The sequence below is a fragment of the Cydia strobilella genome, chromosome 1 (genome assembly GCF_947568885.1).
Source record: "Cydia strobilella chromosome 1, ilCydStro3.1, whole genome shotgun sequence".
Lineage (NCBI taxonomy): Eukaryota > Metazoa > Arthropoda > Insecta > Lepidoptera > Tortricidae > Cydia > Cydia strobilella.
In genome coordinates, this window is record NC_086041.1 from 13,809,256 (window position 1) to 13,830,732 (window position 21,477).

Consider the following 21,477-nt stretch of genomic DNA (forward strand, 5'->3'; position numbering starts at 1 on the left):
TTGAGACTCGTACTCCCTGTCTTGTGGACGTGTAGTAATAAAAACACGCTTCATTTTTAAGTAAAGCCTGACCAGGAATATATGATCACGCACCATGTTGCGGAATTTCACTGGAACTAATTTTTAATACATACTATATGAACTGTCACCTTATACATGAGAATGAACAGCGCCCCCTTGACAATGATCATATATGTACTGGTCAGGCTTTAGTATATTTGCGTATTCCGGTAAAGATTTAACATAGAGTATAGGTCGAGACGCGACTTCTAGAATTAACAATTCGGGGTCGAGTTCCCACATAGTTATTTATTACGAATGGTACGATATACGTTATGTATTCAAACGCGTCTCGACACACGGACACAGCCATGACTATTGATACCAAAGATTGACACTTGACAGCCAACTGACAGCAGCGCGGGCGCTTTTTTTAACGCTTGTGAAAACAGATACACGGAGTTCCGTTTTTACTCGTACGTACGTTCGTATATTACCTCCATTTTATCGGTAATATTGGTCATAATCGGCGATCGAAATCAGTGAGTCAAATTGGCGCTATTGTATCCGCACGGCCGGATTTGATCGGACAATTTAATCAGATTGGCGAAAAATTGTCCCGTCTGGACTCAAGAAAGCGAATTCCACACTATCGCACCGAACCGTCAAAACGGTCAGACAATTTAATAAGATTGGCGATAAATTGAAAAATCATCACTTAAAGCTAGAAAGGCATAGGTCTCACAGTAACCCTTACAAACACTTTCTGAGCAACCGAGTAGTAAGGGCTTGGAACAAACTCCCGGAAGACGTAGTTTCAGCACAAAATGTGAACCAGTTTAAAAATAAATTAGACAAGCATAACACTACATCTAATACTCGTTCATGATATATATCTTTATGATTACTGGATACAGGCCATATCAGTTGCCATAACTGCCTGCCTGCTTATTAAATAATAATAAATAATAAATTGTAAATACTAAATTTAAGGCCTATCCAGACGAGGACAATTCTTCGCCAATCTGAATTATTAATTGTCCGATCAAATCAGGCCGTGCGGACTAAAACGCCAATTTGGCAACTTCGCGTTCGCGGCTTCGCTCGCACCACAATTCGCGTACGAGTACGCTTATGCGAATACTAGCGTCAAAAATTAGTATTATTGCGTCCGCACCCCATTTTATCGGCAATATCGATCATAATCGGCGATCGAATTCGGCGAGCCAAATTGGCGTTTGAGTCCGCACGGCCTGATTTGGTTGGACAATTTAATCAGATTGGCGAAAAATTGTCCTTGTCTGGACAAGCCTTTAATAGCGGTCTCTTAATGGCATCAACACATCATCAACAATTGGATTCATTCACGATTTGTTATCATAGACATGAACAAAAATGTTGCATGTAAAAAAACACATTAGTACAAAAACGGTTAATTTGTCTATGGTAAAGTGTGTTCTGTCATGTCAGTTTTGTCAAAACTGCAAATGGTCGACTGATGTGGTTTTTGTTAAATAATTTCATCGCTTTGTATTTTAGCATTTTATAAACCACGGAATTTGGACCAAACTATTTATTTACCCACTAAAAGTATACTGGACTATACCTGAGGAGACCCAGTGTCCGTGATCTTGAACTCTTATTGTCATGGGGCAATATTTATACCTCTTTCATTAGTTATAAAACCAATAGCATTTTTGGGTTAATACACCAATAGCTTAAATACTGTAACAATGACAACGTCTTCGGAAGACGTTTTGATGAGCGTAAGCTACGTACGATATAAGAAGGGTGACGGTACCTTGTATGTGATGAATCAGAGGTTGGCATGGATGCTGGAAAATAGAGACACTGTTGCTGTATCGCACAAATATGCTGATATTAAAAGTAAGTCCATAATAAGAACAATATGTATAATCCGGATACCAAAGTTATTGTGGGGGCTAGTATTCTTAATACAGTATAGAAGTACATGTTAATACTAGATACAAGATCTTCCAACATAATACTTTATGCATTACATATTGTAAGAAATAATGGAGTAAAATAAATAAAAACTAATTAAATTTTAGCACAAAAGATATCACCAGCTGGTAAGCCTAAAGTGCAACTGCAAGTGGTGCTCCATGATGGAACATGTTCCACATTCCACTTTGTCAACCCTGCGGGCCCTGAAGCACAGGCTAAGGACCGGGACCAGGTGAAAGGCTTGCTGGTGAATCTGTTACCTAAGTTTAAGAGGCAAATTGATGGAGAACTAGAGATGAAGTCCAGGTATGGGTCACACAACACATGGGGCAGAATCATAAGATTATTTACTGCATAAAATATTCAGAGTAGAAATGGGCCGAATATGGAGTTTTGCTTAATACAAATATTCGGCTCAGATCTTACCGAACCGAATATTCGGCCGAATTATTCGGTTCGTTAGTATCATTCTAAGAAACCATTTAAAAATGCATGAATTACATTAGCAGCTAAAGATAAATTGCTTCTTAGGTAATTCCCTAGAACCAAACTGGTCAAAAGGCAAGGGACACGCAAAAAATGTTTTAACACCCTCCAAATAATCAAAACATTCTATGGATTCAACATGTCAAATCATATTGTTTTAATGACAATGCGAAAATATAACTTGATGGAAGAAAGTACTGGAAAATTTCTGGGGGAGTACATCTTACTGTGTTGTACAAGACAAACATAATAAAAAGTATTTTTAAATGAATAGGTCAGGCGAATACGAACATTGGAAAACTTGCCGAATATGCCGAATACCGAATATTCGGCCCATCTCTAATTTAGAGTAAAATAATTATAATTATTTTAATATGGAATGGATACATTATTAATTTGTAAATGCACACAAGTTCTATCATAAGAATAAGTGATTTAGGTATACAATGTACTGACATATATTATGTTATAGCCAAGTAATTAATGTTCTCTCTTCTAGGCTCTTGTCTCTTCATCCAACTCTGAAGCATTTATATGAAGACTTAGTAATATCAAAAGTGATTAATAGTGAAGAGTATTGGAACACACCCACTTTGAAACATTATACTGAATCTAATAATATTAAGCAGGAGGCGGGTAAGTGATGTAAAATTGAACATGAACTCATCACACACATTTACAAACATAAAGTCTGTAGTATATGGTTTATAGTCCTTTGCGGTTGGCATGATTAGACATGTTTTTTTTTAAACAATGGTAGTGCCATCTGTGTTAAGCCACAAAATAACTACACAGCAAATTCACTCCTTCACAAAAGTCAGATTTAGGTATAAAATTATACCTATACTCGCCGCCTGCATGTAAAATTGAATATTTTTCGCCGCCGCAGTTTTATGACCGAGCTGCGAGTGTTGGCACGGGGTTGTCACTTGACAAGTTTTTGTACCTATACCTACTGATTTATTATTTTTAAGATAAATATGTAGAAATTACAAACATTGATTCTGTAAACATAATTTTTTTATCCGGAGATAGTATGTCTGATTCTCACGGAAGTAGGTATGCCACAGTACTTATTTCTTTGAAAACATGTTGGTCAATATAGTCCGGAATTAAAAAAAAAAAATTTCTGCTTCCTTGTTCTTCCGTTTATTCAGACATCCGTAAACAAAACAAATAACAATATCTATAGATTTAGGTTTCGAAGGCATATGTATTTTCAATTTTGTGCGAGAGCGGCAGCCCATTGCTATACGCCTGCCCGGGAGGCGCGCCGGCCAAATGTACCTAAACTGCGAAGTGACACCCCCCTGGTTAAGCTTTGCATGTTATCCTCATTGCATAACAACTTTAAAATATATTGATTGAAAAGGCCAATCTTAGAATACAGAGTAACCAACAAGAATTTTTAGAGTAACTATCAACTTGATTGCAGACATATCAAATTTAGGCATTTAAATATTTCGACGACTGCTCTGGCCTAGTCGGTAGTGACCCTGCCTGTGAAGCCGGTGGTTCTGGGTTTGAATCCCGGTAAGGGTATTTATTTGTGTGATGAGCACAGATATTTGTTCCTGAGTCATGGGTGTTTTCTATGTATTTAAGTATTTATATATTATATATATCATTGTCTGAGTACACAAGAGTCCTTGGGCTTACCGTGGGACTTAGTCAATCTGTGTAAGAATGTCCTATAATATTTATTTATTTTAAATATTTGTAGGTGTTTCCGGGGCTTTTCTAGCGGACATCCAGCCCCAAACAGATGGCTGCAATGGCCTCAAATATAATCTCACACAGGATATAATAGACGCTATATTCAAAACATATCCTGCCGTCAGAAAGAAACATATAGACTATGTGCCCAACAAGATGACTGAAGCGGAATTCTGGACTAAATTCTTTCAATCTCATTATTTTCACAGGTAAATATTGTGTATACAATTTCTGTTATTATATCCTCCTAAGACCCCACCCTGTCCCCGCTATACAAGAAAAATTGTGTAGAAAATAGAGTTGATTTTGCTGTGTTAGACAATTGAACAAAACAAAACAAATGCAACTCTATTCCGATTGAAAATAAATTACATTTCAAGAAACTTAAAAGGTACTATAGGTAGGACCTTAGGCCTTACGAGAATATAATTTGATGAATTATTGAAAAACTATGTTTTTAATGCCAATTTAACATGACGTGCATGTGGGTTTAGTATAAGCAAAGGTCTATTGATTGTGTAAAGACAATTGCTTTGAATTTGACACCGCGATAGCGCTGTATAGATCCGTAAATTGTAAGGTATAGGTAGTAGGTAGGTAGGTAAGTGCATTAGCTCAGTTGATATGATTCGATCTATAACTTTGACGTTTGACCACAGATTAATAAATAGTTACTACGTAACAGATACATCATTCCCATACAAAAGCGAAAATACCTACGCTATAATAGCCTACAAAATCTTAATAATAATACCTGCTCCTCAGGACGAGAAGAAATGTACCATAAGTACGCGAACAAAGAGTCGAGACTGCCTTGCTCGCCGTGCGAGTCACGTGCCAACGCGTCATTGTAAGAATGCGCTAGGGTTGTACTGTTACTTATGCTATTATTGTAATAAAACAAATGTTGCGAATCAACCATATTTTTTATTAGTCAATCAAATATTTAAAAACAACAATTATATTACCTGACTCAAAAAACTCCTTCATTTACGATTTACCTACTTATGTTCAAAGAAATAAATGGTGACAAAATTCAAGATAGATTTAAAATACTACTTGGTAAATACGACAAATTTTCCTTTGTTTTTTGACTTTTACACCCATCTACTGCACAATAATTTCGTGGTTTCGGCATTTCGAAGCATAGGCGCGGGAAACGCGCGGTGCGAGCGCTCAGGCGGGCGGTCGGCGGCCCTCTGTCGGTTGAATCATCGACGATACGCCGAGCGGTAGGCATATAGCGCGTGGCCTTGAGCGAGTGAAGGAGGCCTGGTTTGACAATTCAGTGACCACAAAACATTATGGCCCAGTACAGCGCCATCTGCTTCGGTTGTCAAACTAGGGAGAGCAAATTCTTTTCTTAGACTACCTCTCTATAACAATCAATAATTCTTTCGTATATTAAGCAACACCCTACTGATTGTCATAAGTCATAGCCCTTCTAATATAGCGGAACGTGGATCAGTGCTCCATGCAGTAGATATTGAAGTCTACGTCATCGCGGTCCACGTTCCCGGCATATGAAAGGTTAATAGTATACATGTAATAAATAAAAATAATAAAGCATTTTATTTCCAAATTTTCAGTTTTTTACATTAGAAGTTTTAGCGTATTGGTTAGTAAGTTTCTTATAGTTAGTAGTTAGTGTTAGGTTTATGTATGCTATTTACTATCTATTTATTTAATTTGGACCCCTCTTCGGGTGTAGGCCTCCAATTCTCTCCATTTTTGCCTGTCTTCGGCTTTGTTTAGCGAGTCTTTCCTTGCAGTTTCTTTTATATGTAATACATTAGGTATTGTTTTATTTCACAGGGACCGCATAGCGTCATCTTCCAGCAAAGATTTATTTGGAGAATGTGCAAAACTAGACGACCACGCCATTGCCTCAGCTATGAAGCACACCACACTGGACCTCACGGTTTGGTTTCCTTTTGATTTCATCTAAAGTAATGTACCATTCACAGCACAGACCCGTCCCAGACAGACCGAGCCATGTGAAATATTGGACCCGGGGGAAGTGAAATATTGTAGGAGTCTATTATATAGAATTAAAGACTCGAGTGACGATATTCTTACCCCCCCGAGTTACACTCAATGTTTTTCATCACACTTGCAAAGAATAAACTAAATTTGAAGCGAAATCATTCTTAAATACGGTGACATTTCAAATAGCACAATTCTGAAATTTGGTATGTTTATAAATAAAAGGCCCCTCTTTCATGTCCACACCATTTGACATTTGGGGACCTCGAGGAATCGCAGCCATCTTGGAAAATGTGTACCATCCTGGAGAAATTCGCGTTTTACTCTAAATCTACGTTCTCTATGAAAATATGGTGTAAGGCAACGTTAAAGCTTATTAAATTCTACACAAAAATGTCCTAGATATCTTTGCGGAAAAACTAAATCTTGTTATAGAAAATACTCGCTGAATCTAGATTTAGCGCTTTTAACCACCTTTTAACCCTTCAGGGGATATTCTCTTAATAAGAAACTTGTAGGAATATGAATTCCACTTTTGTCTATACATTTGTACACGTCCTACATATATCAACATTTTACTCGACTCACGACTGCGACTAAACCAGAAAGTAGGGTTATGGGTGTAAGTAGTGATGATTATAAGCAAACAAATTACACTAGCTTAGGATACTGGACGGATTTTTTTAAATGACGTATCCTCTTGCTCTTCACAACCTGTTTACGCTTGCTTTATTAAAGAAATATCAATACAGCCGCCTTGAGAGGACGCCGAATATTAAATCATATTTTTTCTTCTAGCGCCTAAACTGTTCGAGAACAGACAATCGTTCAAACATATCAACTTTATTATAAATTTATAATATGTTTACGTTTTTGTAAATAAATTCATACATTTCTTCTTCTGAAAATAACTATCTATACACCAATGGAACAAAATTGGCATATATCGTCAATGTCAATAAACTGAATTCAAAATTAATACGGAGATCAGCGGCCAGCAACGCATGAAGGTAGCACCAAGGAGGCGCTAACATGCTCCCCCCTCCCCCCTCGAGGAGGTAGAGCCTCGAGGACAAAGAAAGCGTCTTCCGGTATGGGTATTGTGGACATAGACAATGAACTGCTCTTCGTATTGTGCCAACATCCGCCATTACTTGTACTAGTTAATTAACTGAATTACTGATATACACATAGTGTAAGTAGGTATACATGTACATGTATTTAGGGGTACATGTGAAAGAAAGAACCGTACAGGATTTTTTTGTCTAAAAATATTTTATGTAAGTACCTCATCGATTTCGATGACGGCGACCCCAAGAAATTATGGATTTCGCCTGTTATGGGCTCTAATGTGGCTGGCCAGGCCGAACATGGTCTTAAAGACGCTTTTGCAGGTGTTCCAAGAAAGTTGGCCAGACGCATTGTATACGCGTAGGAGGGCCTCCAACGAGATGGAGCGACGACCTGGTGAAAGTCGCGGGAATTCGGTGGTTGCGAGCGGCACAGGATCGGTCGGAGTGGCGAGCCTTGGGGGAGGCCTATGTCCAGCAGTGGACGTCTATCGGCTGACATGATGATGATGATGATGATGAGGAGGGCTTCGGTCTTTCTTTACGTTGTTTGCGTTTGGCATCTAAGGTATTGAGGTGGTTTTCCTCAAACGATTTGATGTGGTTAAAAATGGTAGACCGCCAAGATGACCTGTCTGTAGCAAGCACTACTATTGTCTACTCTTACTCTTATGTAAGTACTCTAGCATAACTAATTAAATAAAAATCAAAAATAAAAATGATTCCGGTTCGTTACAGCCAAATATCATAATGGCTTTTCACATATTTTACTAAATCTCAAATTGTCTTAGTTCCAAAATGCCTAAATTCCCAAATTGACTTATTTTCAATACAATAAAAAGTCACAATAACATTTATACATTACATCCGATATCCAAATTGTATAATTGGTAAAATGAACAATAACTACAAATACCGAATTATTATTAGGACTGAAAGTGAAAATGCATTAGTTTCATAATTGCCAAAATTCAAAAATGCCTTTTGTTGACAGGCCTAAAGATCAAAATGACACTGTCTTAATATCTAAAATTCTCGATGGTACAGAATAAAAATAGTAACAAGACGAAAATTGGGATACCGTTGATAATTACTCATTGCTTAAAAACTGTAACTTCAACATAATTTTAAATATTTTCCATAGATACTGAGTTAGATATTTTGACAATGTGGCGTTTTTGTATGTAGTTAATTTGGGTTTTAGACATTTTGGGAAATGGTATAATTGAAAATTCATCAAAACATGATCAAGTCAAGTTTTAGACATTTTGGGAAACGGTAGAATTGAAAATTTATCAAAACGCGATAGAGTCTAAATGAATTATAGTCGTATTAAGAATACGATAATTTAAGAAGTAGGCGTAAGTCATTTCGAGCTTTAGACATTATGAGAATAATCTGTTTTGACATTCTGATATTCTAGGAACACGTTATTATGATATTTGGCTGTAAAGAACCGGAATCATAAAAATAGGTACTAACAGCGCTTTTTGGAATTCGACTACAAACGAAAATTGACGATTACTGTTGATTTAGTATATAATTTAGGGATGTACCGACTAGTCGGTAAAGCCGACTATCCGGCCACATTTGTAGTCGGCGATTAGTCGGCGACTAGTCGGCAAAAATGGCCGATTAGTCGGCCACTTATTACAGTACAGAAAAATAGCACATAAACGAAATAAACAGCAAATATTGATCAAATGTTTAATGCCCAGTTTATTCAAATTAATAAAATTATACTTTATACCTATTGAGGGTGCATACGAATATTTCTGTTCATATTGTTATATTAAATTTGTCTGTAGGGAGTAGATAGATAGATTCATTTGTTTCAAAGAAAAAGATATAGTACTTTACACAAAAGGATAAAACAAAATGCTTTCATTAAATAAAACAGCAAAACCAACAATTTATGAAGTAAAAATTTAAAAGAAAAATATTAATAAATAAATGAACAATGTCACACTAAAAACAATGTTTATGTATACATAGCTAGGGTAAACCCAAGTATTGTCGAAGTATCTAAAAATTATGTATGTCGTCGCAGTCCGTACAATATTATGTAGTTGGTTACAATTGCAAACGTTTTATTATGTACATCACCTTGTTTTTTTTTTCAATTTTTGTCAAGCATCTGTAATTAAGTTACTACAAAATGATTAACCTCACAAAACGCGGGACACTTTGTGCTCAAAATGCTCAAAAGGATTCATGCATGAAGTCTGTATTTAAACGAAATATTTTTTATTTGGATATTTGTTGCCGTAATTGCCTACATATATTGTGCATTTCATTTATTAAATCAAATGTACAAAACTTGCGCGCGAAAAGTGACGCAAGGAGCAAAACAAATGTTTTTCAAAGCATCCGAACTTAGACAAAGCTACTGCAGTGACTATCCGAATGCAAACTTTAAAGAGAGAAAATGATTTATGGATTTGGCCGACTAGCCGACTAGTCGGCCGACTAATCGGCCATCCGAGCGCCGATTAGTCGGCTAGTCGGCCAAATCAATAGTCGGTACATCACTAGTATATATGCGAAACGAAACTAAAAACGAATTCTAATTACTGTGTGTGTTTCCCTACAAAATCTAGCTTGATATACCTATTTTTATTATGTACTTAAATTAATAAAATATAATTGCCAGAAAATTTACCACGGTTGGGCTGATGATATTGTATGTGTATTTCAGTAATTCAGTTTATTAACTAGTACAAGTGGCAGTGGGCGGGGCACATTGCTCGCAGAACTGATGGCCGGTGGGGCCGGAAGGTTCTGGAGTGGCGTCCGCGTACCGGAAGACGAACTGCCGGTAGGCCTCCAACGAGATGGAGCGACGACCTGGTGAAGGTCGCGGGAATTCGGTGGATGCGAAAGGCACAGGATCGGTCGGAGTGGCGAGCCTTGGGGGAGGCCTATGTCCAGCAGTGGACGTCTATGGGCTGACATGATGATGATGATGACAAGTATTTTTTCTGAGTATTGATTGAATAAAACGTCAGTACGAGATGAATTAGCACAACTTTTTGACTTCTGAGCCATATTTCTATGAGATGGCTTCGTTTTAGGGACATAGTGTTCTAATTGTTGTAAACTTTTTTTGTGTTGGGAATTTAATAAGCTTACAGTTTGCCATACACCATATTTTCATAGAGAACGTATATTTAGAGCAAAGATAGATATAACCCCGTAATAGATGGATACAGTCTAAGGAAAAAACGTGCCTCGAAAATCACGAAAATTTGATTCTCGATCAGATGGCGCCACTAGCTTTGGCCTACTCTCGTATAGAGGGCTTTGACGGTTTTGTTTGTTATTTATAATTTTAACGCATATCCGTTAAAGAACAAGGTTCAAAATCATATAAAAATAATTAATGCAAATAAAAAAATCATTTACCCATATTTAAATACATTTTAACGTAATTTTATAAATCTTCATTTTTAGTTTTAAAGTATGGCGATAGATGGCAGTGAATTTACAGTGGTTACAAAATTTACTATGACAGTACCGCTCTATCTTATTATGTCCTCTTTGGTTTAGAGTAAAACGTGATTTTTTCCAGGATGGCACACATTTTCCAAGATGGCTGCGATTTCTCGAGGTCCCCAAATGTCAAATGGTGTGGACATGAAAAAGGGGCCTTTAATTTATATACATACCAAATTTCAGGACTGTTCTAGAGATTTTGAAATTAGTCCTAATCCGATTGTGCTAAAACATTCGTCCGCCATATTGAATTTTTTTGGAAGTTTATTCATCGAAGGCCTGTACCTTGGGTCTGTACCTTTGTCCTTCAGAACACCTGCAGGAAATAAGACCTTTTTCGAGCAAGTGTGATGAAAAGGAATTTGTAACTTATAAATTCAGCAGTTAGATCGTATTTATTCTCGAATGCCGTTGCCTGTCATCGACTCCTGCAGGGTTAGTTCGCCAACGCTCACGCGCGTTCGGCTGTACGGAAAGATGTATCTTGACTGATAAACGGGTTCACACAGGACGAGACGCCTCGCGAGGAAATTGCGAGGCACAAAGTTGCCTCGTATATTTAGTTATTTTAATATTGGCGCTGTCATTTAAATTTGGAATGGTACCACCACGGTACCACTGTAAAAATCTTTAGATTACACTGACTTCAGTTATACGCACTACGCACCTCATTTTCTCCAAAAAATAACATAAGTTTGTTATGTAACATTTTCAGGTGGATCTGCCTAAATTCACGGAGCCTATTCCACTCTTACCCACGGAAGACGAAGCCCCCGTTGAGAAAGATAAAGGCGACAGCACGTCCATACATAGGAATATGATCAAACGATTCAACCAACATTCTATTATGGCAAGTATGGTTTCTGGCAGCATTCTATTTAGGATTTATTCTATGTATTCAAGTGTTAATCTATGTATTGTTAGTATTAGTATCCACAACTCAAGATTACTTTTTGACTCGATGTGATTGAGAAACTTATAATCCCACTGCAGAGCGGGCCCCTTAGACTTGAGACAAGTATACGCGAATGTCGCGAATCAACTGTAGACGGGATTTGGCGTGACCTGTAAACCAATCTTAAAATGAATGCGCCATTAGGGTTTGCAATCCGGATCCAATTCCACAGAAGATCTGACGGATCCGACCCAGATACCGATCCGTACTAATCAGATTTGGATTGTAAGCCCATCCTCTGCATTATAAGCGTGAATACATCGGAGGACTGAAATTAATTTTATGGGTGCTTTAAATATACTAGGAGAGAAGTTAATGCGACCAGTGATGCATTGATTTTTAAGGGGCTCTCTGGCCCCAATGACCTTCGATCTGAATCCCTTAGTTTTCTAATGTTTTTTGCAGCTTATCATATTAACAGCAACGGCTCCCATATTATCCCATATTTACTTCAAAGTTCATTGTCTTCGAGATATTTGGCATCAAAGTTGAACAATTTTATTTAGACCAAAAAACTGGTTTTCCGGTCATAACTTTTGTGTTAATTAGTTTAAAAATCTCTGACCAGTTTTTAGGACGTCAAAGACGTACCCAAATAGGTAGATTTCGTAGGTATATGTAAAAACAGTGTTTTTTAGACAATGTTAAAAAAAATCATTAAAAAAATAAGTACTATTCATGACAGATGACCTTGACGCGTTTGACAGGAACTGGTGGGAGACGGGTCAAGACCGGGATACGTGGAAAGGGGGGAGGGAGGCCTTTGCCCAGCAGTGGGACACTAGGCTCATATAAATAAATAAACTGTTCATTTCTTTCAAAACCCGGCAGACAAGAAAGATAAAAGATTGAAGAACCGATAACCGTTTGTCTAATAATTCTATCTGTATTAGTGCAAATGTAGGAGTAATGGCTTAAAACTTGTCAAAAATGATGAAAACCGCGGGGAGCCCCTTAATAATAAATATACTTTTTGTTTCAACAGGTGCTCAAAGCTAGTCAAAAAACAAATTCTAGTAGTAGTGATAGCAATAATAAAACTGCAAACAATAACAATAAAGTGGTAGAAAATGGGGTTAAAGAAACAAATGGCACTGCTGAGAAGAGGCCAGCTAATGAAAAAAATGCTTTAGAGCCCGTGGACAAGAGAAGGAGGATATTAGAGAAGATACATTATGAAGATCTAGAAGATTCAAATAGGAATGAAGATGCACAGGAACTGAAATTATCCAAGGTAAACTACCTACGATCAATTAATTCAGTTATAGTTATACGTACTCTTCGTACATATTTTACTGTGGCTCATTATCATTATTATAAGAATCGATTTAATAAGTAATTTACTGCCTGTGCTTGTACAGACAGGAAAAGTAGATATACTACTACCCGTTCAAGTTCAAGTTGGCCGTTGGCGACCGTTACATGATAACGTCACAGTACAATTAATACTACTGTCGACAAGAAATAATTTCACACAATTATTTTTGAATGCTTACTTTATTTATTAATCATTGTGATTGTATTAAATATAAGTAATAAAAGTAGTTGTAAAGCTGTGGTAGCCGAGTGGATAAGGCGTCAGAAGGGGTGATGCGGGGAACCAGGCCGGAGGTAACAGCCAACTTGAAGCGAATGGGTAGTAACGACAAACTGGGCATCAGTGGACCTTATGCCTTTGCAAGAGGTATACTCATTGTTAGTTAACAGTTAGATGATGGAACAAATAAGATTTTACTCACCACACCAGCTCATAAAGGCTGTCTTTATCCTTCAAAAACTCATGAGAAAGTTGCATTTTATCCACAAGAGTGGCAAAGTAAGTTGATGCAAATTTTGAGTTGGCTTGTAGAATTGACTTTTAAATATGTTTTTGAATGATAAATATTTAGTAGTGTTCACCTAGATTTGACACTAACGTTTTACAATTTATATTTTACTTGTGTTTGTGTGGCGAAAAATGTTGTGTTTCACTCGGTAGCAAAATTCGTTCAACCTTCGTGCCTTGAAGCCCTCGTAATGTTCAAGATTCCACTTTTCGAACCACTCGCTACGCTCGTCGTTCAATGATTCGGATTTTATGCTTGCTCGAGTATGAGTATTAGCACTTTAGGTTAAAGTTGTTTAACCGCTCGTACTAATATTGAAATAAAACAAACAACTAGTTACTGTAACTCCTTTTTTTTGTCTCATTATTTTGTATGTCTATGTCTAACGCATCTTAACCTACAGCGCAAACGAATTGCAGGTTTTAATAAGTAATTTGTCTCGGTTCCAAAAGGTACAATCGGGTTTTTTAATTCCTTTTGTTTCTTTTACAGATTGAAAGGTATTTATTAGGACCGTCGTCGCAAGTGAACCAATCAGGTTCGAGTACGAATCACCCGCCGCCTTTGTCGGCTCTAGCTTCAATATGTCAGGTAAAAGAATTTTGTCAATTATATAATTCTGATGTAGAAATCTAAGATAAATGACAAGGAGTAGAACCATGAAAATAAAGGTAACTTATTCTTAAAAAGATACGGTTTTAACATAGGTAAGTCGGTGCAAATCGAGTTCTGTGGACACCCTACGGTACTGACTAAAATAACCGACTTGGATAACATTACATCGCAGAACATTTTTGTAAGTAGTTAGAAGAACTGCGTTGCGAGACTTGCATCTTTTTACAGGTACGTTTTAGATAGGATACCTAATAATAATTATGCAGTAATTATTCACATTTTAGAATAGTTTTAACGAGTTACCCCCTTATTCATAAACGTCTACTAAAGTTGACAAGCCGCTAATAATCGTTTGTCCCTTTCCGACGTATTGGTATGATGGAAAGGGACAAACAATTATTGCGGCTTGTCAACTTTAGTAGACGTTTATGAATAAGGGGGTTACTGACGTTTAGCAGGTCATTCTATCAGAAGGATTTGACTTATTTTATGGCTGACTTCGTCGCTCATGCTCATTTGCTGATGTTGTTATCTACTTTAGGTTGCGTTTCCACCAGAGATTTGCGAGGATGCGTAGCGAGGGATATGTTTGTAAATAGATAAAATAAATATTAGGGGACATCTTGCAAAGATCTAGCCCCAAACTAAGCAAAGCTTGTACATAGGTTTATGGAAATAGTTTTTAAAAGTATCTTTGTTTCATATTTGTCTATTGCAAAACTTATCTAGTGGCCTGTGTACTATGGGAACTCTCTTCTTCGTCGTTCCCTCATGACTGAGGATCGTGACCAAGAACTATATCCCTCCATTTAACGCTATGGCTATGTGGGCTGCCCTCTGCATGGAACCACATGCTTGTCTAATGGAATCCGACCATCTTGCCGGGGCTCTTCCTCTAGGGCGCTTCCTCTAGGGAGAAAGACTATGGGAACTAGACGACGATATACATATACTATTATATAGATAAATACATACTTATAAAAACACCCATGACTCAGGAACAAATATCTGTGTTCATCACACAAATAAATGCCCTTACCGGGATTCGAACCCAGGACCATCGGCTTCACTACCTACCAGGCCAGACCGGTCGTCGTTAAGAACCAATAGAATCACTTAACATTGATCGAGGAAAGGTACGTAAAGGGATTCTACTGGTTCTTAACAAACATCCCTCGCTACGCAGCCTCGCACATCTCTGGTGGAAACGCAGCCTTACTGAGTGCACTTTGTTTGTGAGCAGGCGTGGTCGAGCGGGCAGCAGTGCGCGCGGCCGATCCGCGTCGGCGCGGCGGGCTGTGTGGCCGCGCTCGGCGAGCTCAGCCCCGGCGGCGCGCTCATGCGGCAGCACCACGCCGCCGCCATGGCGCGTGAGTAGACTAGTAGTACACGGGCAGGTGCGGGGTGAGGCGGGCAGCGGTGCGCGCGACCGATCCGCGTCGGCGCGGCGGGCTGTGTGGCCGCGCTCGGCGAGCTCAGCCCCGGCGGCGCGCTCGTGCGGCAGCACCACGCCGCCGCCATGGCGCGTGAGTAGACTAGTAGTACACGGGCAGGTGCGGGGTGAGGCGGGCAGCGGTGCGCGCGACCGATCCGCGTCGGCGCGGCGGGCTGCGTGGCCGCGCTCGGCGAGCTCAGCCCCGGCGGCGCGCTCATGCGGCAGCACCACGCCGCGCCGCCGCCATGGCGCGTGAGTAGACTAGTAGTACACGGGCATGTGAAAATATTTACTGGCTCTGTGAGCTGTAGACCTCGCGATAACCTTCATAAGATTAATAAATGTTAAAATAAAAAAAATACTTCGTTGAGTCATTATCACAGCGAACTCACAATGGTCTTTAGTGCCATAGACCCTACTGGCATCCATTTCTACCATTCTAAACCAGGGACCGGACAACCCTTTCCGCAATAAAACCCTTTCAATGGGCGACACTTAAACACGGCTAACACATTGAAAGACTTTCCCTTTTGAACTGCAAGCCTATTCATACCCTTACCTTTGACTAACCCTTACCGAAAAGCTAACCAAAAATAAGGCTAGCCCTTAATAAGGGTTACCCTTATCTTTAAGCGCTTTTGATAAAGGTTTCCCTTTGCGTGAAAGAGACAGGATTAGTATATATCTACGGTAGTGTATGAAAAGGAAAGAAAATACGTGCCTAGTCAAAGAACGCCGCCGTCGCCGCCGACGATCGCTCGGATTCGAACTAATGTGTGGTTTATGAACAAGGTAGACGACTTAAATTAGCACGCTTATATGCTAAAAGTGAAGCCCTTTATAAGGCTAACCCTTATAAGCAATATGCAAGGTGTTGGTGAGCGGATGATAAGGGTTTTGTAAGGGTATTTGGGCTACCGATTACTCAAATGTGGTAGCTTTATATAAGGGTTTTTAAAACCAAAACAAAGGGTTTCGTCTGGCAAAGGGTATGGTGAGTTAAGCCTTATGCAATACCCTTATAAAACCCCGATAAGGGATAGCGGGCCGGTCCCTGTTCTAAACATTTTCCGAAAAACAAAACGAGAGAAAAATTCTAGCTACCGAACCTACTTATAAAATTTTACCAGTATCGGTTGAGAAATGTGACCTGCGGCGGTAGTACGGTCGCATTTTTATCACCTGCCACCATGCCTGTCACGTTCTAACAAGTATGTAAGTGCGAAAGTGACGGGCATATTGACAGGCGATAAAAATGGAACCATGCTGCCACCGCTGCAGAGGAGAAAATCCAGGCATACGAAAGCATTTTTGCCCAAGTTCAACGCTCGGTCAATAAGTGGCGCTCTTCATTTAACACCAAACATATGTTTAATGCCTTTCTAAATTTTTTCCAACCCTCAGAGGCTAGTGTAGTGTTTAATATCCTCTGCCTACGATCACGCGTAAACTTTAATTGTACAAACATACTTCTCCAGAACTAATTCCGGCCGACGTGAAATCCGAGCTGAACCGGCTGTACCTGTCCGCGGGGGAGCTGCTCCGCGAGCTGTGGCGCTGCTTCCCCGCGCCCGCCGCGCCCGCGCAGGAGGCGGACAGTGCGCGCGCAGACAACTTCTACGCGGCGCTGCTCCGCTTCAGGAACGTCAAGCTGAGGCCGTTTGAGGTATACCTCATCATCATCATCATATGAGTCAGAGGACGTCCACTGCTGGACATAGGCCTCCCCCAAAGAGTGCCACAATGACCGGTCTTGCGCCACCCGCCAGATGGTGTGGTGAAAATAACTATAGTAAACTTTGACCAAAGATAAATGAGCGGTCCGCGGCCAATGAACGCAACAAGCGATCGACAGCCCGCCTGTTTCCAGGCGGGCGGGGCCTCCCTGTACTACATCTACACGTCTAATACTGTGATAGGGTATATGTTTGGTGTTTTTAGCGTGCATACATTTGCCATCAGATATGCCTGAACAAGGTGCAGAAGTATCAGAGGGCCTACCGTGAACCACGTTTGACGTGTTGCCTCCTTGTCACACTTACGTACAAATTTACAAGTGCGACAGAGAGGCAACACGTCGAACGTAGTTCGCGGTAGACCCTCGGAATGCGAATGGCGAATTTGATCAAAGAAATTGGATGACAACACTGATATTTGATCCAGGTTTATTTGTCAAGGGCATGTCAAAGAAATTTGATAAATTTTTTGACCTGTCTGTCCAATATCTTGGTCCAATTTCTATATCCAATATTTAAACAAATTTCTTTGATGGAGGCTCATTCCACTTATCCAGTATCTTGGTCCAAGTTTTCACGTGGTTTTTATGCTATTTGCGTAGCCATTTTGAATTAAATGTCATTCGTAATATTTGATCAAATTTTGGTGTTTCTAGCAAATTGATCAAGTCATCCAATTTCTTTCATCACATTGGACCAAGATATTGTACAGATGAAATACCACCCTAACAGCTAAATCTCTGTTTTTCTTTTCAGGAGAAAATGCTTCACGACCTGACACCACTAGCGACATCACTTACGAAACACATCAACCAAATGATAGATGTGGCCTGTACGAAGTACGCGCTTTGGCAACAAAGGCAAGCCAAACTTCGGTAGTATTGTAGTACCAGGGGACTTATTCTCGGTGTCATCCAGACCTATATTCTTATTGTGTTTATCCAACAAGGCTGGCACATAACTGCCATAACCGGTATCTTACACAGTGGAATACGCCAAAATGTCGACATAATCCGCACTGGGACTGGAACTGGGTTATATTCGTTTACAACTAGGCGTGTAACGTAAAATGAAAATCATCATCCATTAATTACGTCACACGTTTAGGGGAGGGAGGAGGTCAAGAAAATGTGACATATTGTGACAAGGGGAGGGGGGAGTCACAAACTTTGTGACGTCACTTTAACTTCACCTGTAACCGACAATTGCTTTGATTTTTTAAATTCGCTTTACAGTGAATTAACTAGTTTTTAAAGGATGAATCGTTTTTATTCGTGTTTTTTTTCCTGATCAGTTTTGTGTCTTCAAATTAAAATAATCATATTTAATTCGAATTGCTAATTTCGTTGAAAACAATATTGCCAAACAACACAATATTACAATATTGCTGGGACGTTAGTTAGCCGCGACCACCACCAGTGAAACCTGTGTCGAAACGTCAAATATCGGTAAATAAAGGTAACAAAATAAATTGGCGGTAGACCCGATTGTAAATGTGATTTAATATGTGTTCAAAACGCGAAAGTTTTAAATGCCAAATATCTGACGTCACACCAGGGGGGAGGGGGGGTTGCCAAATGTGACCTGGCGTGACAAGGAGGGAAGGAAGGATAAAAAAATCATGAAATTCGTGTGACGTAATTAATGGATGGCCGCTTATTTTAATGGTTTTTAGGGTTCCGTACCCAAAGGGTAAAAACGGGACCCTATTACTAAGACTCCGCTGTCAGTCTGTTTGTCACCAGGCTGTATCTCATGAACCGTGATAGCTAGACAGTTGAAATTTTCACAGATGATGTATTTCTGTTGCCGCTACAACAACAAATACTTAAAAGTACGGAACCCTCGGTGGGCGAGTCCGACTCGCACTTGTCCGGTTTTTTTTCTTGATATATTCATACTTGTAAGTCATAGGTTTTGGCTATTATATACCCGTAGGTCGATTACGGTGACAACGAGAATAGGTCTACAATATGTTTGAATTATAATTAGTGTCAATAGTAATTAAAACTGATCACTTTGAATGGAACTTGCCATACAATGTAACCCGTTTTCATTGCTTGACTTGAGGATTAATATCAACTGTAAATTATACTCTAGAGGGCCTTATGGACCGTATCTTTGTAAATTGTATATTCAGGTTAATTGAAGACTAAGAGTAACTAATTTGAATAATTATTGGCATAAAAGATTTGAAAGAACTCAAAAATTTAAATTACTTAATATCAATTATTACCAATACTAAAGTGCTATGTTAAACTGACCACCAAATAAAGTAAAATAAAACGTTATAAAATTACTTTCTTTTACTGAACATAGTTAAGTGATCATTAAAATTAATAAATCTCCATTTTATAAAACAATAACGAAAAATTTTACAAATTACTATCCCATTTAAAGCAAATAACTCCAAATTGATTATTGATAACCCAAAAATAGTAAATGTTCCAAAAACATCACCTTTAAAATATCAAATGTTTTGCTAATAATAGTAAACTCACTAAGGATGTATTAAAAGTAAATTATATCAAAACAAGACAATATGCAGTAAGTAAGTAGGTACTCTAATTCAACCAAATTTCAACGGCTCCGGTGCTGAGGAGAGTGCAGTCCCCTTCCGCATCTCCCGCTTTGCAAAAACACTGGGGCAGGTCAAACAAGACTACATGGATAGTATTGTACCTACTCTGATTAGCTTTTTGTGACGAATTAATTTAAATCTTTGGGTAGCAACAGTAACTTAAATTTCGGTGATCACTTACCACTTTTGGTGTTTGAATATTAGAAGTGCAGTTATGATTAAAATAGGTACCTAGAGAGAGCTTGGGGTATACATAATTTGTTGGTCATTAAATTTATTTGTTGCCAAAAAAATCAGTAGTTAATACATAATCAACCATATTTGTATTTATCCATATAATGTCACTGTGTTGTGGCTACTTCTAGTGCAGTTAAATTTATGCATCGATTTACTTTTATTATGAGTGACAAAAAGTCTAAATACGATTTGTTTAGGTACAACTTGGATCTGAACATTTTGTAGGTTTGCTTTCTAATTTTCATAATTATAGAAGCAAAGCAAAACTTAAATAAACAGGTGTTAAAGAAAATATTAATATAAATAAAAAACACAACAAAAGCAATAATTAATGTCATGTCTTATATTTTAATAACTATAACTATGGTCTTGTAATTTAAAGGACATTATGATGTTAACGAGGGAAGTGTTATGGTATGTCATTTTGTACACAATAAAAAAATGGTTGCCTAATGTTACGGATTTTCGCTATTTTAACAATAAGCCCGCATACTGTCCCTTTGGAAGCGTTTCTTAGCAGTACAGTCGACGCGCATGTATGTATTTTATGCCACCAATATACCTAACGGCTAGCCCAACAACATACCGGTGCTGTTTTGGTATGTACAGTCGCCATCAGATATATCGGAGCAGCCAATATCTGAACACGCCTCTATTGTCATGGCGCTAGGTGCGTGTTCAGATATTTTTGAGTCTCTCGGCCGCTCCGTTATATCTGATGGCGACTGTACCTATGGCGTGTAGTAGGCGCAATGTAAGTTTATCGTTAGGTTTGTGCTCGCTTACCGGGGTTTCCGCTCTCTATCCTCGTGCCGCCCAATGTGCATTAGGATGTATACGTATACACTCAGTTTCGATGAAATGTCAACTGTTTTTAAAACAAACAAAGTATGTAGCATTTTATTTCTTACGTAAAATGTTCTAACAAATGCAATTCAACCCAATTAAAAATATAATTAGATTCAAACTTCCGTAGCAAAAAATTTGTGTGGTGGGCGGAAATTTTCTGAGATGTTTTTTTCGGCTCAAATCCTAATCTGTTAAACCAAAGGCAATATTTCTTTTATGCAGCGGTCAGCTCCTGTCTTCGGCACGTGACCGAAACACAGTGTTGTTTAAAAAACATCTTAATAGTATTATGGTTCAAATTTATGTAACAGCTCATTCGGAGACCGATCAGTCAGATATTTTTTTGGAGATAATAAAACGTGTTATCTCCTAAACTCCTCCTAATGAGCTGTTTCGTGAATTTGAACCATATAAATAGGATGGAAAATTGCTTTTTAAACTCGCGAGCCTGTTACAATTCAATTTAAAATCAACGCGCGGTTCAATTTTGGAATCTTTCGCTTGCTTGGGTATCAATAGTAA

General features: G+C 38.6%; 1 protein-coding gene across 1 annotated transcript; it reads left to right on the forward strand.

The window, feature by feature from the left end:
• Nucleotides 1-1,457: 1,457 nt before the first annotated feature.
• LOC134746026 (general transcription factor IIH subunit 1) lies at nucleotides 1,458-20,543 on the forward strand. The gene is made up of 11 exons (XM_063680233.1): nucleotides 1,458-1,887; nucleotides 2,073-2,274; nucleotides 2,954-3,090; nucleotides 4,178-4,379; nucleotides 5,986-6,091; nucleotides 11,437-11,571; nucleotides 12,662-12,910; nucleotides 13,995-14,093; nucleotides 15,361-15,487; nucleotides 17,031-17,218; nucleotides 18,045-20,543. The coding sequence occupies exons 1-11, from the start codon at nucleotides 1,734-1,736 to the stop codon at nucleotides 18,165-18,167; spliced, it is 1,722 nt and encodes a 573-aa protein (XP_063536303.1). The 5' UTR covers nucleotides 1,458-1,733; the 3' UTR covers nucleotides 18,168-20,543.
• Nucleotides 20,544-21,477: the final 934 nt, after the last annotated feature.

What these genes read in the sequence shown, in the direction of transcription:
- LOC134746026 (XM_063680233.1), top strand. Translation starts at nt 1,734, where the DNA reads ATGACAACGTCTTCGGAAGACGTTTTGATGAGCGTAAGCTACGTACGA. An exon ending in ACACCACACTGGACCTCACG is followed by an intron (nt 6,092 to 11,436) that starts GTTTGGTTTCCT and finishes TAACATTTTCAG; the next exon opens with GTGGATCTGCCTAAATTCAC. An exon ending in AGGAACTGAAATTATCCAAG is followed by an intron (nt 12,911 to 13,994) that starts GTAAACTACCTA and finishes TTTCTTTTACAG; the next exon opens with ATTGAAAGGTATTTATTAGG.